General features: G+C 36.7%; 1 protein-coding gene across 2 annotated transcripts in view; it reads right to left on the reverse strand.

Annotated features, from left to right (window-relative positions):
- Positions 1-21,989, reverse strand: part of LOC113409883 (trifunctional purine biosynthetic protein adenosine-3-like) — a 50,973-nt gene that overhangs the window by 2,073 nt on the left and 26,911 nt on the right. For both annotated transcript variants that reach the window (XM_087966732.1, XM_087966731.1), the window contains exons 9-21: positions 21,903-21,988; positions 19,206-19,374; positions 17,343-17,574; positions 14,954-15,048; positions 14,178-14,287; positions 13,230-13,428; positions 12,084-12,335; positions 10,141-10,293; positions 6,962-7,165; positions 6,543-6,671; positions 5,427-5,557; positions 2,540-2,681; positions 327-442 (exon numbers count right to left, since the gene is read on the reverse strand). In XM_087966732.1, coding sequence (XP_087822858.1) covers positions 327-442; positions 2,540-2,681; positions 5,427-5,557; positions 6,543-6,671; positions 6,962-7,165; positions 10,141-10,293; positions 12,084-12,335; positions 13,230-13,428; positions 14,178-14,287; positions 14,954-15,048; positions 17,343-17,574; positions 19,206-19,374; positions 21,903-21,988 — 2,018 coding nt within the window. The remainder of the gene's footprint in view (positions 1-326; positions 443-2,539; positions 2,682-5,426; positions 5,558-6,542; positions 6,672-6,961; positions 7,166-10,140; positions 10,294-12,083; positions 12,336-13,229; positions 13,429-14,177; positions 14,288-14,953; positions 15,049-17,342; positions 17,575-19,205; positions 19,375-21,902; position 21,989) is intronic.

A 21,989-nucleotide genomic window follows, 5' to 3' on the forward strand; every position in this document is an offset into this window, starting at 1 on the left:
GCAACAACAAAGGATACCGTGAAAATGGCTAACTTAATTATTAAACAATCAAATAACTATGGACTATTTATCTAGGGGTAGAATCTAGTATTCTTGTCAGTATTCCATTGGGGGGGACAATGTGTGTGTATCCATGTGTGTGTATTTTTCCTATGCACATTTTTAATGTCTTGTTTAGTTTTGCTTTGTCAAAACTACAACATTATAGCTCAGATCCCTGATTACCTTACATTGAGTTTCTATACTTTGCCCTCAAAAGCAATTAAGCTGGTAACCAAAGGCTTTAAATTAAATTGATCAACAGAGTAATAAAAATAAGCACATACAGCCACAAAGTGCACAGTGCAGCCAGTGACACAGACTCCAGCCTCCAGGACCAGTTTATGGGCATTAGATCCTTTAAATGAAGGCAGCAAAGAAGGGTGAATATTCAAAATTTTTCCTAGGGAAAAAAAGAGAATACTGTTAAATTCATTTTTCTAATTTTATAAAATTAGAATATACATTAATGTGCTTGCATAAAAATAAGATCAAAACACTCTTTCCCCATTTAATTAAAACACAGTATAAACTGTGTAACGCCTGTCCAATGCTGTAAGATAAATAATAGTTTGGAAGTGGTCATTCAAAATCTGAAACCACAGAACAAAGCTTACTGATAAATCTTGGTAAGGTGTTAAGAGAAAAATTGCCAAATCAATGACTAAGAACTCTGTTTTCATAGGGCACTGTTTAGATAGTATGTGGGAATTCGCAAGTAAAGGGAGAAATAAAGCCCAATTCAAGATCTGAAGTCTAAATTATGACTATATAATGCAACATGTAAAATTTGAAATAACACTCTATAAGCATCAATGTATGTTTTAAATGTCTATTATCATCTTTCATCAGGACTTATTAATCACATTTGCAATACAGTGCATATTGGGATTGAAATCAGTCGAGCTCCATCCAATCCATTGTTATGATACTTCAACAAATTATCATCTAATCTAGTACTGTCTACTCTGACTGGCAATATTTCTCCAAGATCTCAGGAAAAACCGCCATCTATCTATTATTGTGATCATTAGAATAACAACTATAGAGAGTTAGCACCCACTCTTCTAGAAGAATGAAATATTCTAAGAAATATTAAAAAGGCAGAATATTATATTTTCTCTAAAGGAGAAACATGTTTCTAAAGACATAAACTCAGACCCTCAGCTCCCTGCCCTCGCCCAGCAGATATTTTGGTGCCATCTACAAGACAAAAGGCTGGGCCAGCTTATCTACAAAACAAAAGACCTTCACCCTCAGGACATATTAGGGTTAGCTCTCTACCCATCTCACCACATGGCACCTGGGAAGATTGCATCATCCAGCAAGATTCAACCAAGCCTGGGACTTAAGACAACCTACAAAGTTACCCCTGCATGGCCCTGTGGGAGTCTGACAACCAATCAGAATACATTTCTTTCATAGGAACAGGAAGCAAGTTCAAAGTCCAAGAGAGAGTATAAATCTCTCTCTCACACACACCCATGTGCTCAATTGCCCAGGACCTCAAACTATGTGGTCCTGTCCACCATTAAACCATCTTTCCAAACAGCCTCCATGTTTCCAGTGTCTTTCTCCCTGCTTGGAACTGAAGCCAGATGGACATTTCTTCCAACACAACCATGGAACTGAAATTTGGACTTTCTGCAGTACTTGTAAAAATCAGTCTGTAGATAAGTCTTTTAAAATTTATAATAAACCTTTAAGAGCCTGCATTTGTATAGCAGATGAAACAGGCATGACCGAGTTCCAATTTTAAAAAGATTAAGCCAGTAGAACAAATTCTCATTTAAAGAAAAACTTAATACTTTCATGTGTCCTTGTTCTGTTTAATTGTCTCTTTTAAAAGAAACACCAACATGTATTCCCTGAGCTTCTCATCATACCGCACATAAAGGCTCAACTCTGAAGGGTAGCCTATAACTCCCCTGGTTGCCTTCTCACTCCAAGACTTGTATTGCAAGGGATCAATTCAAATGTCTAAAACAACCACTTGTCTCCTGCAGTCAGCTACGTAAGGAGAAAAAAAAAGAAAGAAGAGGTGGTGGTCCTTTTCACACTGGGCTTTCTAATATTTCTTACTCTAAAATATGCTTGCCGGTGATCATACGGTGGTGGTACTAGAAATCAATTGTCTCTCTAAGACAGCTGCAAAAATATATTTAAAAAAAACACAGCAATAATTTAAATTGAAGAGATAATAAATAGGAAGATTTTTGCCCTCATCTTAACTAAGTATAATCTGAGCTCAGAATAGATGGTTATCAATAGGGGGATTCTTGCCATGTATCTTGTTTAGTAATAACATGGAGAATAATGACATTGTCTCTTACATCAGTGTAGTTTTTAACTTACAAGAAGCGTCTGTGAGAAATAAAAGGATTCACTTCTAATCTATTTTTGTCTGAAGAGTTTTAAAATAATTAAATTGAGAAGTTACTGCTTGAGGAAAGTGACTCTATAACAAACTGTTTGATATGTAAAACACAAAAGTCCTCACCTTCCCACTTGCTAACAAAAGGGCCAGATAAGATGCGCATAAATCCAGCAAGACAAATCAGTTCTACTGAAAACTCCCTGAGGACTTGATCAACGGCACTGTCAAATTCTATACGATTGCTGTAATCCTTGTGGCTAATTACCTGAAATATAAAAACAGTAGAAAAACAGATGTAACACAGTCTAGTTATCCTAAATGCCATCTTCTTCCAGTAAGTTGGACCTTAATTTCCACCATCCTCAGTCATGATAATTGATGGACTGTGGAGCAAGATTAGAGAAGTCTGACTTTGTCATTTTTCCATTAAATACAGAAAAACACTGATGCTTAAAGCTTTATCTTATTAATTGGAATTCATTTCAGGAGGCATATGATATATCAAGAACAATATATCATTGTCTACATGATAAATTTTGGCCCTGAACACCAAGACCTTGCCAAAACTATGGTCACAAGCCATGGTCATCCCCATCTTCAGAAAGGGAGACCCACAGACCAATCTCCTTATTCTGCGTCACCTGTAAAGTCATGGAATCAATTCTTAACCAATCCATTATCCTCCACTTAGAGACAAACAACCTACTCTCTAATAAACAATTTGGTTTCAGAAAAAAACTATCCTGTAATCTGCAATTCTAACACTGCAAAAACATATACACCACACAACTTGATCAGGGCAAAGCAATAGACGCAATCTACATGGACTTCTGTAAAGCCTTTGATTCAGTGGTACACGACAAACTACTCCTAAAACTAAAATCTTATGGTATCTCTGGACACCTGCATAACTGGATAGAAGCATTCCTGTCAAACAGACAACAAATGGTCAAAATTGGGAGCGTCCTATCAAATTCTGTACCTGTCAACAATTCTGTACCCCCAAAGCAGTGTTCTAGGACCAACTCTCTTCATACTCTACATAAATGACCTCTGTGATCATATTAAGAGCAACTGCGTTCTCTTTGCTGACGATGTAAAGCTATTCAACACCACAGGCAATACTACTACCCTCCAAAAAGACCTTGATTATGTATCAGAATGGTCAATCAAATGGCAACTTCAAATCTCAACAAATAAATGCTCTGTCTTACATATTGGCAAAAAAAAATCAGAAAATAAAATACAAGCTAAATAGTCAAGACCTTGTTGAGGATCCAAACTTTGTCAAGGACCTTGGAGTACTCATCTCAAATGATCTAAGTGCTAGAGCCCACTGTAACTACATAGCCAAAAAGGCATTAAGAGTTGTTAATCTAATCCTACGTAGCTTCTTCTCTGGTAATATTACACTACTAACTAGAGCATACAAAACATTTGCTAGACCAATACTCGAATGCAGCTCATGAGTCTGGAATCCACATTACGTATCTGATATTAACACAGTTGAAAAAGTCCAGAAATATTTCACAAGAAGAGTTATCCACTCCTCTACTAGAATAGAGTAGAATACCTTATGCCACTGGACTTGAAACTCTAGACCTAGAAAATCTAGAACTACGCCGCCTTCAGTCCGATCTAATTATAGTATATGAAATCATACATCGCAATGTCCTACCTGTCAATGAATACTTCAGCTTCAACCATAACAATACAAGAGCAAACAATAGATACAAACTCAAGGTTAATCGCACCAAACTTGATTGCAGGAAATACGACTTCAGCAACAGAGTGGTCAATGTCTGGAATACTCTACCCGACTCTGTAGTCTCTTCCCCAAACCCCAAAAACTTTAACCTTAGACTGTCTACTATTGACCTCACCCCTTTCGTAAGAGGCCTGTAGGGGGCGTGCATAAGCGCACCAATCGTGCCTACCGTCCCTGTCCTATTGGTTTTTAAAATTTTTCTTATAAGTATCTATCTCATGTATTCAAAACTATATTTATTCTTATATCTGTATCTTGTAAGCGATTGACAAATCAAATAAATACTAAATACAATGAAACAGGAACCATAAAACAGACTCACAGTAGGACATCCTGTGATCATGTGTCAAAATGTTAGTTTTCTTCTTCTTAGTTACTCTTCTGATAACCAAGTATTGTAACATTAGTTGTATGTTGTAATCTGGAGTTATGGCTGTCAAAGATTATGGTTGGCAATTCATGGCAAAGATTATGGCTGGCAATTCATGGCAGATGAAAAAAAAATCCTGTCATCTAGTAACTGCCCTTGTCCAAATCAGAACTTCTATATTGGGGAAAATCTGTATTGGGGAAAATCAGGTACAAGAGCCTCATCTAGCCTAATTTTAGGCCTCTTTTCTCAAAGTAGATAGGGGATATAAAGTGGGTGGATCTTTCTAATTAAACATGAAGTTAAATACAGATAGTGCATACATGCTCTCTCACATACATACAGTATAGCTGAACATACACAAACTCTCTCACAGACTTATCTACTTGCACATGCACAATGAAAAAACTTATACAAGTAACCCACAGTGATATACACAAAAAAAAAAGCAAAAAGCAAAGTGAGAAGATTGGGAGCAAGCAGGAAATGAAGATATAGGACATGGAACAAAAATGGAAAGTTGGAGAAAAGACTTAGAACCATGACTTGTAATTGTGTTTTCCATCTGATCAGTGTTTTCATTCTTCTGTGCAAGAAATCCAGGACAACTGAAACACTATTAACCTAATTTTAATTTAGGTTTCTAATGGTGCTTTGCCAACTGATTACAAATTGTTACATATCTTACATAATCTTCCTACTTTATAGGCTACTGTGATGTCTTAACTGTGCTCAATCTGCCGTCTGTGACAAATCTAGAAGGGCAAGTTTTGTCTTTCTTAGATTTTTTCTATAAGGACTGGCCCACTATTGTTAACTATTTATTTCAGACAGCAACCACTACAATAAACTGCTAATGAAAAAGTACTTACTTTTGTGGGAATTCCATCTCTTTCTGCTTTTTTAAGTCCTTCTGCATCGGCCTTATTAGAAATAACAACTACTATTTCTGCAGAGCTGTTTGGCTTCTTTGCACTGGCAATCAGAGCTTCCATATTAGTACCTGACAAATAAGCAAATAAAACAAACTTAAGCCAAAACCTTAATTTACCTAAGAATAAACTACATTGAATGATGTTTCCTGTTAGGCTATCTTTCTGCAGATGATTGCACTAATAACAATGTAATTAACAATGTAATTAAGTATTTTAGCCAAGTGGTAATTTGAGTTCTCATAAAAGGTAAAGCTTCCTTTGTAAAAAAAATAAAAATAACTCCAATCAATCCAAAATCAACAATAATGTTAAAATATGAACATTAGCCACAACTAAAAATGCATTCTCATTTTAACATATTTTACTTTAACCAGATAGTGTATTTTTATAATTTTATACTCAATTTAAAAAAATAATTGAATAAAATATAAAAGTTATTTTAATAAGATAAAATTTAAAATAAAATCTTATCATTTACACTTGTAAAAGGCCAAAACTTTCTACTATAGCATTCATATGTTTTGCAGTGTCAGCAGTACTCCAAAAAACAGCTACAGGCATTAGAGAAAACACCTTTTAAATATATGACTTTTTCTAAACTTTGAACTTGGATGATATAATTCATGGGTCAAGGTGTATAGATTTTTAAAAATTCAATTAATCAATTAATCAAATGGAACTCTACCCCAAATTTAAAATATGTATATTGTGCTCTATTCTCTTAGCATAGGAACACATCTAAAACATATTTACTTTCCAGTTCTTTAATAACCCCTCTCACAAAACTGCATATAGAAATTATAGTTTAATAAGTAAACTAATACTATGTAATTTATTAAAGGAGAGACACAGATGATTAAACAGAGAAAGAAAGGCGGACTCAAAGACTTGATCTATCCATGATGATCAAATCAATACAGAATCAGAAGATACTTTTCCTGTCAATGTTGACCAATCTATTTTAAACTTGTCTGTCAGAAAACCATAGTCAATGAAAGAAAAGATGCTAAAAGTTTCCTTGAATTTCTTACAGTGGGAAATACAGGACCTTACCTGTTCCAGAGATGAGGACACCAACTTTTGTTTTGCATGGCTTCAGTTTTATTTGTTTGCTGTGCAAGGACTGCAAACTATTTGCTTGTAAGGCTTGGAGCAAGTTTTTGACTTCAACACGAACAGAACCTTTATATTAAAAATTAAACATTAACTGAAAATAATTCAGATTACAGCACAAGAGCCAATTTCCTATTAAATTATAAGAAAGATCCAAGATACGCTGAAAAGGGTAGTTTTAATTTAAACATCTGGAAAGGGTCCTAAAAGTCCTAAAGTAGGTTCAAAATAATGATGGAATTTAAGATATTGCTATATATCTATGCCTATCTATATATATTGCATTTAACAGTTATAGAAATCAGGACTTCTATATTGATATATGTAATCCTCAGAAAATTGAGGTTGAACATAATGACCTGCTTGGTGATGCACAACTTTCCCAATCAACCATGCCTCTTCATGTCTCCGAATGTCACTTAGGACTTTCCCAGCCAGCTCCTTCTGTACAATGAGGATTGCGCCAATGCCACAATTAAATGTTCGTGCCATTTCTTCCTCTGATAGATTTCCTTTCCTCTGAAGCCAGGAAAAGATGCTGGGCATCTTCCAATGCAAGGCATCTGAAAATAGTCAGAATGTTTATCTTAATAATTCCTTAATAATTCCTTGTGTGTCCAATCACACTTGGCCAATATTCTATTCTATTCTATTCTATTCTATTCTATTCTATTCTATTCTATTCTATTCTATTCTATTCTATTCTATTCTATTCTAAACATTTATAGTCAAATAAGAAATGTTATGGTCAAAACTTCATAGCACTCAAAAGTTTCAGGAGTTTGAAGTTTGGAATACACCTTACAAGATGCAAGAACTATAAACATCTGCTCTGATGGTTACTTATAGCAACTGAGAAAATTCATTAGATTATATCAAGCATCATAGGAAGACAAACTCATACAACAATTTTTTTCCCTTTTCTACAAATGGGCTCTTCTAGATGATTGTGCAAAGTGTTAGTAGCACTTTATAATGCCTTGGTAAGATCACACTTGGAATATTGCATCCAGTTTTGGTCACCACAATATAAAAGAAGACACTGAAACTCTCGAAAGAGCACAGAGAAAAGCAACAATGATTAGGGAATCCAGATTCACTTGACAACTGTGTTACTAATTTAAGAAGTTTAACAACTAGGGAACTGGAGGCTAAAACATATGAAGAACTGTTGCAAGAATTGAGGATACCTAGTTTAATGAAAAGAAGGCTGGGGGGGTGCACATGGTAGCGGTGTTTCATTATCTAAGGCAGGGGTGTCCAACCTTGGCAACTTTAAGACTTGTGGACTTCAACTCCCAGCAAAGCTGGCTGAGGAATTCTGGGAGTTGAAGTCCACAAGTCTTAAAGTTGCCAAGGTTGGGCACCCCTGATCTAAGGGGATGCATCAAGGAAGAGGGAGTTAGCCTATTCTCCAAAGCATCTGAAGGCAGGACAAGAAGCAATGGAAGGAGACTAATCAAGAAGAGAACCAACCAAAAACTAAGGAGAAATTTCCTAACCATTAGAACAATTAACCAGTGGAACAACTCGTCTTCAGAAGTTATGGGTGCTCCGTTACTGGAGGCTTTTAAGACAATCAATCTGGACAATCAATCTCGAATGGTATAGGGCTGTAATGGCAAACCTATGGTGGGCACACGAGCCATCCCCCAGCTCAGCTCTACCGTGCATGCATGTGCGCGCCTCCTGCTGGCCAGCTGGTCTTCAGGTCTCTGCCACACATGCCGGGGCACAGGGTGCATGTGCAAGGGCATGGAGTGGGGCTCATGTGTGGGGACACGTACGCATGTGCAGGGGTGGGGTGCAGGGGTGGGGGATGCACATGCATGCGTGGGGGGCAGGGTGCATGCTCTGGAATGCACGTGCATGCGTGGGGAATGGGGCCCATGCACGGGGATGGGGCCCATGCGTGGGGCACGCACGCATGCCGGGGATGCACGCACATGCACAGGGGACGTGCACATATTGCATTTTGGGGATGCGTGCACATGTGCTTTGGGCCGAAAAGGTTAGCCGTCACTGGTATAGGGTCTCCTGCTTGAGCAGGGGTTTAGATTAGAAGACCTCCAAGATCCCTTCCAACTCTATTATTCTGTTATGATCTCTCACCTTCAAAAGCGGATCTGAATTGGGGGCGTGGGGAAGAGGAATGCACCGAAAAGTAATCTATTCTGTAAGCAAATATTCCGCCCAATGTTTTTTGTTGTTCAGCAAGACAGTTGTTAAGTGAGTTTTACTCCATTTTTATCATTTTCTTTCTTGCCACAGTTGTTAAGTGAATCACTGCACTAGTTAATAACATGGTTATTAAATGAACCTGACTGCCCCATTAACTTTGCTTGTCAGAAGGTCACGAAAAGGTGATCATCTGACCCCAGGACACTGCAACCATCATAAACATGAGTCAGTTGCCCACCGGCCAAATTTGGATCATGTGACCATGGGGCCGCTAAACAGTCATAAGTGTGAAAAATGGTCATAAGTCGCTTTTTTCAGCGGCATTGTACCTTCAAATGGTCACTAAATAAATGTAAGCTGTAAGTTGAGGACTGCCTGTATTGTGAATTCACCTAGCACTGTTCTTAATTGCTTTGTTAATAGCTCAGCCTCCAGACCACTAGAACTCAAAATGTCCTTGCTTCAATGTTTTCTCTCCTACTGATTGTAAAGCTTACCTATCTATAAAATACATACCGTGTTTCTCATATAATAAGGCTGGGTCTTATTTTTTTTTGAGCCCCGAAAAAATGGCTAGGCCATCTTTTCGGGGGTGACTTAATTCCCCCCCCCTTGCATCTTCGGGTGGGCAGGCAGTGATGGCTTGGATGTTGATCTCGGCGTTGGTGGGGCACTTTGTATCAGGGTCAACACAGGCAGCACCATATCCGGGTGTGCAACAAAAGTACTTCCTAACGGCAAGCCCCCCCCACCATTCCCCCCCATTTCGCATGTTTTAATATAGGCCTTAATTTGGGGGGGGAGGGGCTTAATTTCATTTCATGCCTATAAAACATGCTGGGACTTCCTATTGGGGGAGGCCATATTGTTGGAGAAACAGGGTATAAGTCTACCAAAATACAGTTGGGAGGTTTTTGTTTTTTTTAAGAATTTATCAAGGTAAAGAACAGGGTGGCTATGCTATATCTGCCCCAATTCTAGAATTTAAAAATAAAGTAATGCTGCTTTTTGTCTTATATGCAAGTGCTGCTAATTTTCTTAATTAGAAGAATATACAAGCCAAAGAGACAGATTTTTTTTGGTTAAAGTTAAATCTGAACCAGGCATTTAGAAGGTAAAAGATATCCTGTAAAGCAGGGGTGGGCAACTATGGCCCTTTTATGAATTATGGACTTCAACTCCCAGAATTCCTGAGCAAGCCATGCTAGCTCAGGAATTTTGGGAGTTGAAGTCCACAAGTCATAAAGGGGCCATAGTTGCCCACCTCTGCTGTAAAGAATGCTTAAGAATGTATCTTACGAATGTTTAATAAAAAACAACAACAAGAAATCTCCAAATATAGCAATGGCTTTCTTACCTAGAACTACACCTACTGAGGCTGGCAGGACACGAGGAATGTTTTCAAGCAGCCCTCCTCCAGTAATGTGGGCATATGCTTTCACATCACCTGAACGAAGTACTGGCAAAAGAATCTTGCTGTAGATTTTAGTAGGTGTGAGTAACTGTTCTCCTGTAAATTCCCAAAATGAAGGAATTGTTACAACAGAGACACATCCAACCAAGGCAGAAGTAGAACAAACCAAAGTTAGAATTACTGAAATGCCTCTTTTACAGAATAGTAATCACATTAATAGAGGTCCGCACAATTAATAAAAAGGGGACTGTCAACTGTCCTTTTAGTGCACAGATATGAGTAGAAAGCCAACATACATGTTTCCAGGTCAACAGGAAGTCTGTACATGTGTGTTTCAGGCTGCGAAGGAATCTAAATGCATTGTTTTTCCTCCTGCAGCATTTCATATCTCATATGGGAACAGAGCTGCATTCCCACAGAAAGAACAAGTATGTACATTTTAAAGTGCTTTATTAAAATCAAGAAACTTCTGTGGCCAGAGATACCTGCTATAGATTGATATGTCAATTAGTCCACATAAAAGTGAATGAGATTACATAAATTTGGGTGTTGCAATCCAGAAAATGAACTGAACTAGATTGGAGAAAGGGAATCTTTATGGCAGAGAGTCTAACATAGTGATACTTGAATATGGTGGCTTGCTTGTCCTGGCTTTGCAGTGTAATTATCCAAGCACATGAATAGTCCCTTCAATGGCAAAATTTTCACTCAATTTCCATTGAGCAGGAAGAATATAAGAATATTATACAGTGCAGTACTTTCTTTCCGGTATCAACCAACACCCATTTGAGTATGAAGTGTCCCTAGAGCAGACAAGGGAACATGTTCCTATTAGCTCTGATTAGGGTGTCTGTGGAGATTCTTAATCATTCAGGTCATGGTTGTCGCAAAAGTGCTTTTTCCAAAAGGCAGCTGGATTTCCTTGGTTGTTTTTTTTTCCATTGAAAACATTTTACTTCCCACCCAAGAAGCTTCTATTGAAATAACTACTTTGTATACAGGAGATAGGTAGTGTCCTATTCCTCTCTCTCTGGTGAAAGAGGGTTTCTCTTTTAAGAGGCCATCTATGTTAAAATTAAACTGCAGTCCCAAGATTTCATACAATTTATACGCTGATTCAGACGGCTCGGAGGATGCAGATAAACCCCCAGATGGCCTCAATGACTCTCAGAGAGCTAACCATCAACCCTCAGAGTGCCAATGAGCAGATGACTGCAAATAGAAATCCTTCCATTCCCCACCAGTCAGTTAGAATTGAAGACGTTTTTGGACTTTTGGACTTTGATTAGGATACAAGTGTCTCCTACTTATCCCAATGAGAAAGAACTGTAATTAATTAGGGCAGGGGTCCCCCGCTACCAGACCATGGCCTATTTGGAATCTCTCTTGATTGCAGCTCAGCTCACTCAAGTGGAGGGCCGGCATGCACATGCATGCAGCTCAACGTGCAGTTGAGCTGTGGGTGCACACGTGTGCCCTGGCCCACTGCTTGTACGGCCCAGTTCCCTCCCCCCACTCAGGCTGCTAAGCTGCACAAGTTGGGGACCACTGAATTAAAATATCTCTGGACAGTTTGCACTGAAATTGAAAAGTGTATTATAGAAGCAGTTGTATTGGAATTGAATAAAATAGGTTTATTATCTTATAAGTCAATGCAGCTGATAGAGCACTTTGGTGGTTGGTGTGTTGGCTGGGGACAGAGATCCTAAATTGGCTTAAGTTTAGCCAATTCAACAACGGTGGAAAATGAGGACAGAGATGACTACTGCATTTTTTTGGAAAATATTTACAAAGTAATTTGCATAAGCATAGGTATAAACATATTAAATAGACAATCAGAAATTAATATTGATATTGCTTGAAAATGCTGTATTTACAGAGCTTACCTAGTGTTTGCTCAGGGCAGTCACCCACTGAAGGAGAAGAAAAATCTAAAGAGGATTTTTCAACGATCTTTCTCACAAGGCTAAACCCATTGCTGTGAATACCAGAGGAAGCAATTCCAAGAACTACGTCTCCATCAGTGATCTTGTCAAGTTGGGGCAGCATCTGTCCTCGTTCGACAGCACCCACAGCAAATCCCCCAAGGTCATATTCTCCAGGTGGATACATGCCAGGCATTTCAGCAGTTTCTCCACCTTGAGTTTGGGAGTAGGGTAGGGATGGAAAAATATTATTATGAAGTTTTATGTAATCTTGCTATCTGGATTCTTATAGACATTATACTATGACAAAGTTTAGAATGTCATAAGCGTTTTAATTCTAAGGAATAGTGCTCCCCTGGGAATCCTACTATGAAATATTGCCCATTCTTTCCTACAAATTCTGTAGAAAAAAAATAAATCAAGAATGGAAAAAAAATGGCTAAGACTGCTTTTACAATATGGGGTTTTAATACCAATAATTCCTAGCTGACAAAGAAATAGAATCCCATAAAGAAAAAGGTCATCCCGGGGAATTTGCCTTAGTATAATTAAAGACCTAGAAGACACACATGGTGTAAATCTATTGAACTGTACAATGTTTGAACCGTCTATAGAAAACTAGCATATTAGATGGGGGAAAACAAGGAATTAATTTTATCTATGCCAGTCTCTGTCACTTTAAACCCGCATGGTGACAACCCATCACAAATCCAATGCCTGGGTTTAACACTAAGCTAAGCCATGTTGCTATTGTTGTTTGTATTAATTTACTCTTTTAATATTGCATTTTTTCTCTATAAGTCATCAAGAGTTGTTTTGATTTTAGTAGCAAAGGAATATATTGTTTTTAGTTTAACAATGGTTATTCTAAAATCATTGTTTCTGGATTTGTAATATATGGGAACCACCATGATTTCTCTAAGAGATTATGATTAAAGCAAATAGTGGGTTAGTGTGTGAAGGAACCAAGTCACTGGACAATGATTTCTTCAAGCACTAACAAAACACATATATCATTCTCAACAACATGTAGGTTCCCAATCACTATCCCAGCTTCCTTTCCAAAGGTGATAAAATTTCTGTGATAATAGAAGTAAAGAGGCATACCAAGAAGAGCACAGCCTGCTAGTTTACAAGCTTCTGCTATTCCAGCTATAATTGTCTGAGCCATCCTGACATCAAGTTCCCCACATGCAAAATAGTCAAGGAAAAAGAGAGGCTCAGCTCCTTGAGCTAAGATGTCATTGACACACATGGCAACCAAGTCTTGACCGATGGTGTTATGCTTATTACACAACTGGGCAATCTGTTGTGAAAATGAAGAAACAGCAGCATGTCACGATCATTTTACAATTCTCATCTTGATGAGACTTGGCAAAAAGTGCCTTTGCCAGTCCCGTCCCCCCCAAGTACATTTATTTGCCGATCCTAATAAAGCAATATGCCATAGCTCCAAAAAGGTTTTGCTGCATAGATGAGTTTTATTGACCATCCTCTCATGGCTTCTTTAGACTAGAGATTTCAAGGAGGGAACACTGAATCCCCTCACATCTTATTTGAATTCCATATCTGGAGTCCATGGGTGCCACTGTACTTGGGAAGCTTAAAGTATCAAGCAGTAGTAATTTCCCACCTAATAAAGGAGTATTTTATGTTGTCATGTCCACCACAGCAACCATTTTTGAAGACTGTTCATAGATATTCCCAACTTTCTAAATATACCACTGCCCCAAAAATTTTAGAACTCCCTGATCTAAATTTATTAGATTTATATGCTGCCTTTCTCCAAGAGTTTCAAGTAGCGTCCTTCATTTTAAGTTCACAATAGCAATCCTGTGAGGTAGAGTGAGTAAGAAAGCAAGAGACACATGTTCATGAAGTGAATTTCCATGCTGGAGGCGGATTTGACCTGGGAACTCCCAGTTCTACTGTTAACACCCATTATGAAAAGGTTCTAATGAAACTTAGTTTCAGACTTCCACCAGCCTCTCTAAAAATAAACAACAAAATACCCCCCAAAATAAAATCTATGAGATGCCTTCTTTTTTTTATTACCTTAAGCTTTGTTCCGACACCATCAGTACCAGACACCAAAATTGGATCTTTATATCCAGCTTCTTTTATATCAAAAAGGCCAGCAAAACCTCCAAGTTCAGCATTACAGCCTAGCAAGTGTTGGAAAAGGGTTATTACTATAAGATTTAACAATTTGTGGTTCTGGCTTGATTTGTCCATTGTTCAAATCTTGACATAAATCCACAAAAATAGGTTCCAGAAAACATGGGATAACATTTATGGATTTTCTTAATTTGTGGGTATTAATTTTGATTTTATTTGGAAACGAGTCAGTTGTAATGAAAGCAACTCCCCTCAACATTGCACCTTCAAGATGAATTGGGATTTCAATTCCCAGAATTCTTAACCTTCCCCAATAAGGTAATATGGCAGGGGAAGTCAAAATAAAAGCTTGTTCTCCCTTCCCCACTGCCCATGAATTAATCTGAAATCTTTTGCCAACTCAGTTATCAAATAGTAATTATTTAATAGGGCTTACTTGATACCAACAACAAGTTCCAGCAGCCTGAGTTAAGGCTCCTGAGTAGATATGCAAAGAATTTATTTAATTGCTAATTTACAGAATTCCTGCTGAAATAAGGATCAGAATTATATACATAATCCCAAATGGAATTTGTAGTAATCCAATATTCAATCATTTCTGCACCCTTGAATTCCAATGGCAAAATACAAATCTAGGACCTAGAAAATATTAATGAACATGTGTTTTGACAATTTGTAATTCTACAAAATGTGATAAGAATATGTTATCTTACCTGATCTTGATGTGGCTGCTGCTAAAGGTTTAATTTTCTGAACCAAGGTGTTACCAGCTGCAATATCTACACCACTGTCTTTATATGTTAGGCCTCTAAAAAGGCAGAATAGCCAATTATCAACTTGCCCATATATACAATATATTGTGCAGTTGTATTTTCTAATGCCTGTGTAGATTTGTAAGGACTTTTTACTCATCCTGCTTCTTTACCTTCAACAAGCATTCCCAACAGAGAAATTTAGCTGTTAAAAACCAATGTTCCAAAATCAAGTTTGCGTTCTAAAAATATAGTTTTAAGGATATTCTACAGCTAGGTGTTCTAAAAAACATTTTTAGAAAGGTATTATAATGACTTTGATTTCAAAACTCAGTAGCTATGTTCCAGTACATACTGGCATTTCTGGTGTGTGTGATGCCCCAGCTGGTATTACGTCGACCAAAAAGATCCAAGGGAATTATAACATAGTCTACCATAGTATATGGCATTACTGAACCCATGAAAGCAAGCTTCTTAATATCTCTTTGTCAAGTGTGTCATCAATAGAATTTTAAATAGATTTATCTACTTTTTGTCAAGTTAGACTACTGAAAAATAATAGCTCTTACCATATTACAACCAATATCTAAAATATGACATAATTTTTAATTTTTTAATTGTGTGTTAATATGCATTCTTCACACACACTTATGAAACTACTGTTTCAACTTGCTATTATTCTACAGGTTTACCCTTGACTGCAACCTAATACAGCCCATACCTCAGACAATACTCTATTTAAATAATATCTAAGAATTATTTAAGTAGACTATTATTTGTGGCATGGGATGTCAAGGTTACAGGTTACAGTCAAGGGTAAACCTGTGGAAGAACCAATATCATGTTTTATAAGACACACTTTCAGATTTTAGCAATTCTGAATCATGCTAATGATAAAGCTGTTTAATAACTTAAACAATTTTAAGGTCTCTGTGGGAAAAAATACCAATATTAGGGTTCATTAGCACAATGAAAATATCAAAATTCTGTTACTTATAATACTATCAATCAAGTATGTACCCAAATAATTCAGTTTAAATAAAATGGTTCCTATCTGAATACAATACAAAGTCCAGTGATAAATTCACATCTCACAAGAGCTGTTTCACAAGATTCTTAAATACAAGACTATCTTAACTCTTTAAATCAGGGGTCTTCAAACTTGACAGCTTTCTTGACAGTTTCTGGGACTTCAACTCCCAGAATTCCTCCTCTAGTCATGTTAGCTCAGGAATTCTGCGAGTTGAAGTCCACCAGTCTTAAACTTGCCAAGTTTGAAGACCCTTGCTTTAAATATTACATTGAATTCACTGAATATTACAGACCCTTTTCTGGCCAAAATGCTACTTCATAATGCTGCATTTGATACAGTCAATAAGATTTTATAAAATGTTCATTTTGCTTTCTTTAAGCTGGCAATAATGTTCTAAAACTTTTTTCTTTCCAGTTTTGCTGCAATGGAGTACTATAGCTTTTCAGAGTGAGTGTCCTCTTATAGCTGTTCAAATATACGTACTTCAAAATAAAATGCAAGGTAGCTTCAAATTAAAATTCATTTCATTGAATAAAGCAAAGTGGGTTTGTATCACTTTTCAAATAATTATTCAACACTAAGAATAATAAAACTAGATATGACGACACAATTAGTAACTTTATTGCATTACAGAAGATTAGTCTTGCAGTGTACTGATATGTCATACACTTTCAAGCAAAGAAAAGTTTTATCAGGACTTTTAATACAGTACTGTTTTAATATAGTACAAAAGATTGTGTTATCAAGAAATGTTTGATACTACTTTGATGCTAATTTTAATATTTGGTGGAGTTTTCTCTTTAAAAGAAAGACTTTTTAACAGCCCTGATAAACTCAAGTGAATTCCTGGATTAAATACTAATTTTGTTAATATAACTGCACAAATAATTACGATTGAGTCTATGTCTTGTGAGATTGGTCTATTTCTCCACAGAAGGGGACAAGAAGGAGGATCTGAATTCTCTAATCACATAATTCAAGTGGGGATCTAGAGTTAGAAGACATCAAGAAAAGGCATCCCTTTGTGGCAGCAGTAACTGTCAAGGTGCACACCAAGACAGGATGTGGAGCTAAAGTGTGTAGTCCCAGAGGGCTTCTAGGAGACAACACCTTAAACGTGATACCAAATTGCCTCTAAATTTTTCAGGTAAGGGCGTATATGTTACATTCAGATGGATCCAATTTCTTAATTGAGATCTATTAAACCAAGAGTTCACTGTATAAACATTAAATCAAGCAGCAATTTATAATGACTTGTGGGTCTTCTGCTTGCTTCAATTTAACTATCAATTTTTAGTTTTGTCTTCAAATAGATACCTGGATTGTTTAAGAAAAGCAATAGCACGATAACCAATATCCTTTCTATAAATGGCCCCTTTGAAACGAATGATTTCCACTCCTTTGTTGGCATGTTCCAGTGCAGATCGAAGATCTTTCTTGATAGCTGTCACAGTGAGGACTCTTCCACCACTGGTAACCACCTTGCCATCTTTTAGGGTTGTGCCAGCATGGAATACCTCCAAACCTTGTTCTTTAGCTTGAGAAAATCCTGTAAGGCAATATGGTAGAACTAGATAAAATTTGGATAGTAAAAAACTTTTGCCAAGTATCTATTGTATGTATTAATATAATAAGTGCTATCATAATTGCTATTAGTATTGTTATTACTATTGCTAATACAATAATGACTTCTATTACTGCTATTGTTGAATGGTAAAGACCACAAGTAACAACACAACAGCATAAATGACATAATGGACAAGCTACTTCCAGGTTTTTTTCTCATCAATTTTTCTAAAATTATTTACGTATTTAAATTATATCATAATATATATGATCATGTAAAGCAGGAAAATCAGAGAATTCCTAGAAGCCTGGTACTCAATTAATGGGATGTCAACAGGTCAATGGAGCTAGATATGTTTGATTATCCAATCAGATGGCACACAAAGGCACCCAAAGCAAACAGATGAGGTAGATCAATCAAAATAGAGGCAACTAATTGACTCCTCAGAGGAGTCCATTCAACAAACCCTTCTAAATTAAAATCCGACATAAACTACAAATACTGCAGGGCAACAGAACTTTTGAACTTTGCATTGGGGAAGCCTGGTTAGAATACAAGGTAAGATTACTTGGCAAATCTAATCAATATCATGGTACTGATCTCTCAAAGCCTGGAAACCTTGACTACCAAATATGCTTTGTGAAGTTTGTGATGATCCAGAACACCTGGAAGTGATAGGTTTCCACTTCTGATATAACCAATTTCGTCTTCTCATAGTAATAGTAGTAGTGGTAGTAGTAGTGGTAGTAGTAGTAGTAATCATAATAATAATGACCCGCTTGTAGACAAAAATGCCAAATCCAGTCTAAACATCTGGCTGTGCAACCATCCATAATAATAAGTTAGCTGTTAGCCATTAGGCCATATCAAAATGCAAGATATAATAAGTTTATACATACAGTAATAGAGTAAAAAGCAAAATTAGAAGAAAATTGAATTCATATTTCTGATCACTTCTATTATTTACCTTAATAAAAGCCATATATGCAACAGCCTCAATAGTACTGTTTTATTCAGATAAAATTGTCAAATTATATGCTATATTCAGATTCTGGCAATGTATTAAATATATTGTTCTAATGTAAGCATCCAAATGAGCTGTATGTCTAATGTGTAGTTTAAGATGCCCTGTTGATCTCTTACTTTATTATATAGTTGCCACTCAAATAATATACATCTTCAACCTCTGAAGCACCACAAATAATATATGTACACGGTTAGCAACTTGATTATAGTTTCCATATTTAACTATTGTATGTATTTATCTAAGTCTTAAGGAAAAACCCTTGGGCTATTTGCACATTTTCTATTTACATATTTTTGAAACTGAAAGGTGCATTTATACCAATTCATCCATTTCAGTGTGCCGGCCTTACTGAGGGCAGCCATATCTCTTTGAGATTCTGCATCAAAAATCTTATCTGATAGAAAAGAACATTATTATTTCTGCTTGTATTCTAATACAGAAGGTAAACACATTCAAAAAATAAACTTGTTAAAGCCAATATTCTTTTTTTTTTTTTGACACAGCATACCAAGAAATTCACACGGCCTCCAGTGGAATGGGAACACTGAAAATGCTGTACTTGGGATTCTATGTGATTATTTCATACCTGTTATTTCCAAACCTTTGGCATAATTTCCTGGATAGCCTTCACTAGCCATGACCACAGTAACAGCTGCACGATCTTCAAACCAAACGGGTATGCAGTTGGACAACTTCTTATCAATGGTTGCTTGCATAACCTCATAAAGGTCACTTTTAAGAAGTGGGAGAATTACCTATACAAATTCAGACAAATGTTATGTTATTATTTAAACTACAAAATATGTGACATTCACAAGACTATTAGTATGTGAAGATTCTAAGCAATTATTTAGTATATACCTTTAAGCCCTACTCTAGTGGTGGCAACTTTTGACCATGGCTGATCTCAGAAATCAGCAAGGACAGTTCTAGTTAGTGCATAGACAGGAGATCACTGATTATTGCTTGAATGGGACTCCACCAGGAAATCTGAGGGTTATAGGCTACATTAGAGAGTTGGGGAAACAAAAAGAAATACACAATGCTAAACTATATAATACTATGAAAACTACTTGGATGTATCCTTGCAGTCATCAGAAGTTAAGTTTTTGATGTTCTATTAAAATGTAAAAATTAGTCAGATTCGATATAAGTTATTCATTATTAAGAACAAGACAAAGCATGATGCTGTTGTTTTCCAATAAAAAGAAGTATTGCCAGTTTTACTGAGATTCAAAATCATGACCAAGATGGTACTTATTAGAATCTGAAATCAACACATTTGAGCTGATACTTTTAATAGTATATCTAATTTGATGGCATAGAATTAAAAATTCAATAAAGATATTTTTTAATAAAGTAGATTATTTTTAAAGAAGAAAATATTCCTCACATTTCCACACTTGTTCACAATGCAAGGACATTTATTTCTATAAATCACTTTTAATTCCAGTTTGGTCTCGTGGTTAAAACACCTGGCTAGAAAGCAGAGGACCATGAGTTCGTCCCACCTTAGCCTGAAAGTCAGCTGGGTGACTTAATGGACCAGTCACTTTCTCTCAGCCCAAGCCATTTCACAATGTGGTTGTGGGGTAAATAGGAGGGGTAAGGTGTGTTGGATATTCAGTGCCTTGAGTTACTTGTAACAATAATACTAGCAGGGAATGAATGAATGAATAAATGAGTGAATGAATGAGTGAGTGAATGAATGAATAAATGAATAAATAAATAAATAAATGAATAAATAAATAAATAAATAAATAAATAAATAAATAAATAAATAAATAAATAAATAATATATAATGGTTATTGTAGGAGATGACCAGGCTGAGCCCGAGGGAAGGGTCAAACAGTCATGACTCCCTTCAGGCCTACAAGAACTCTAAGTCCATCTTCCATTCCTTTGATTCTTATCTACTGCCAATTTGCTTTGGTCATTAGTAGATCAGATTCTTGTAGAGAGCTTAAACTTGAAATAAACATTTATACCCATTTGAACTGCCTGGATCTTCTGATTTCCCCGGTGCTTGACAATTATTCTTCTTTCAATTCTCCATCTTTTGCTATTTCAGTTCTCACTTGGAATGGATGGCACTACAACAATCAATTTAAAAATGCCTTCGAACAGTGAGACTATTCTGCCTTTATTCAATATTGGAATGGTGTAAAGCTGTCTTTCCCTGAAATGTATTGAGATGGCAGCTCAATAACACCAAGCTATGCGTGGGTGAGTGAGAACTGCAGACGGGTCAATGGGAACTGCCACTTAAGCAATGCAGTTGTAAAACATGTCATGTGACTGCACTGCTTAGTAACCAAAATCCTGGGAGTCTTATTTGCTGTTATAACCATAGGATTATGTGGGTCATTAAAACAGGAAGAGGTGGAAGTCCATGGTAAGGAGTCCAGTGAGTGTGTGGCTCCTGCCTGTGGATGTTAAGGAGCACAATGGGTCCAGCAGGCTGCAGGTAAATTGGCATGAGCCTTGGGTAGATACTATAGAGCACATTGGTAGGAGCTGTGGTTGGATGGGCATGTGCTACAGATAACAGGAAGGAGCTGCTAGAGTGAATGGGATCTCTGGGATCTCATATTTTGTAGTGGGGTTCCTTGGGAGAAAAAGCAGCAGGAGCAATGTCTGACCCTCCCTGCAGGCTATCCCATTGATTTTGCTTCTGGGAAGCTGGCAGGGAATGTCCCAAATGGCAATCAATTCGAGTGGTCATTGAATGAGTAGTCATAACTTGAGGACTAGCTCTATTATACCTTTTTGTGCGTTTTTGGATGAAACTGTTCTACACATAATGACCAAGACCCAACCAATATTTTTAAATGGATTTAAAAATATTGGACATAGTCACTAATTTCTCCAATCATTTATAAAGGCTTCTGGTTGGTGATTTAGGCCAGACTTGCCCCTGGGTTCTCCAGTTGCCAATTTATATCACAAGGGATGAGGGGAAAAGTCTGCTAATTTTATAATTGGGCAAATTAAGAAACACTGAGGTTTGATATAAGCTGGTAAAAGATGCAGGAAAAGCTCTTTGGTGATCGTGATGGCTGCTTTAGTAAATAGTCCTCTAAAGTCTTACAAATTTTGAAATTAATAATGTATATTCCAAATAAAAATTCAGTTTAAAACTATACAATCTATACCAATGCATTCATCCAAAATTGGTTGAATATTGTATTGACTAAGCTAGTATGCAGCATTATTTAATTAAACCTTATTGAACTATATGAACATGCAGAGATGTAAAAGGTTGCAGTTAATTATTCTCACCTGGCATTCAGGGTCACCAAATCTACAGTTGAACTCCAAAACTTTAGGTCCATCTTTGGTTAGCATTAACCCCGCATAAAGCACACC

Source organism: Notechis scutatus, chromosome 5 (genome assembly GCF_049901735.1).
Source record: "Notechis scutatus isolate UNSWTSFEM ecotype Mainland chromosome 5, rNotScu1.2, whole genome shotgun sequence".
Classification (NCBI taxonomy): domain Eukaryota; kingdom Metazoa; phylum Chordata; class Lepidosauria; order Squamata; family Elapidae; genus Notechis; species Notechis scutatus.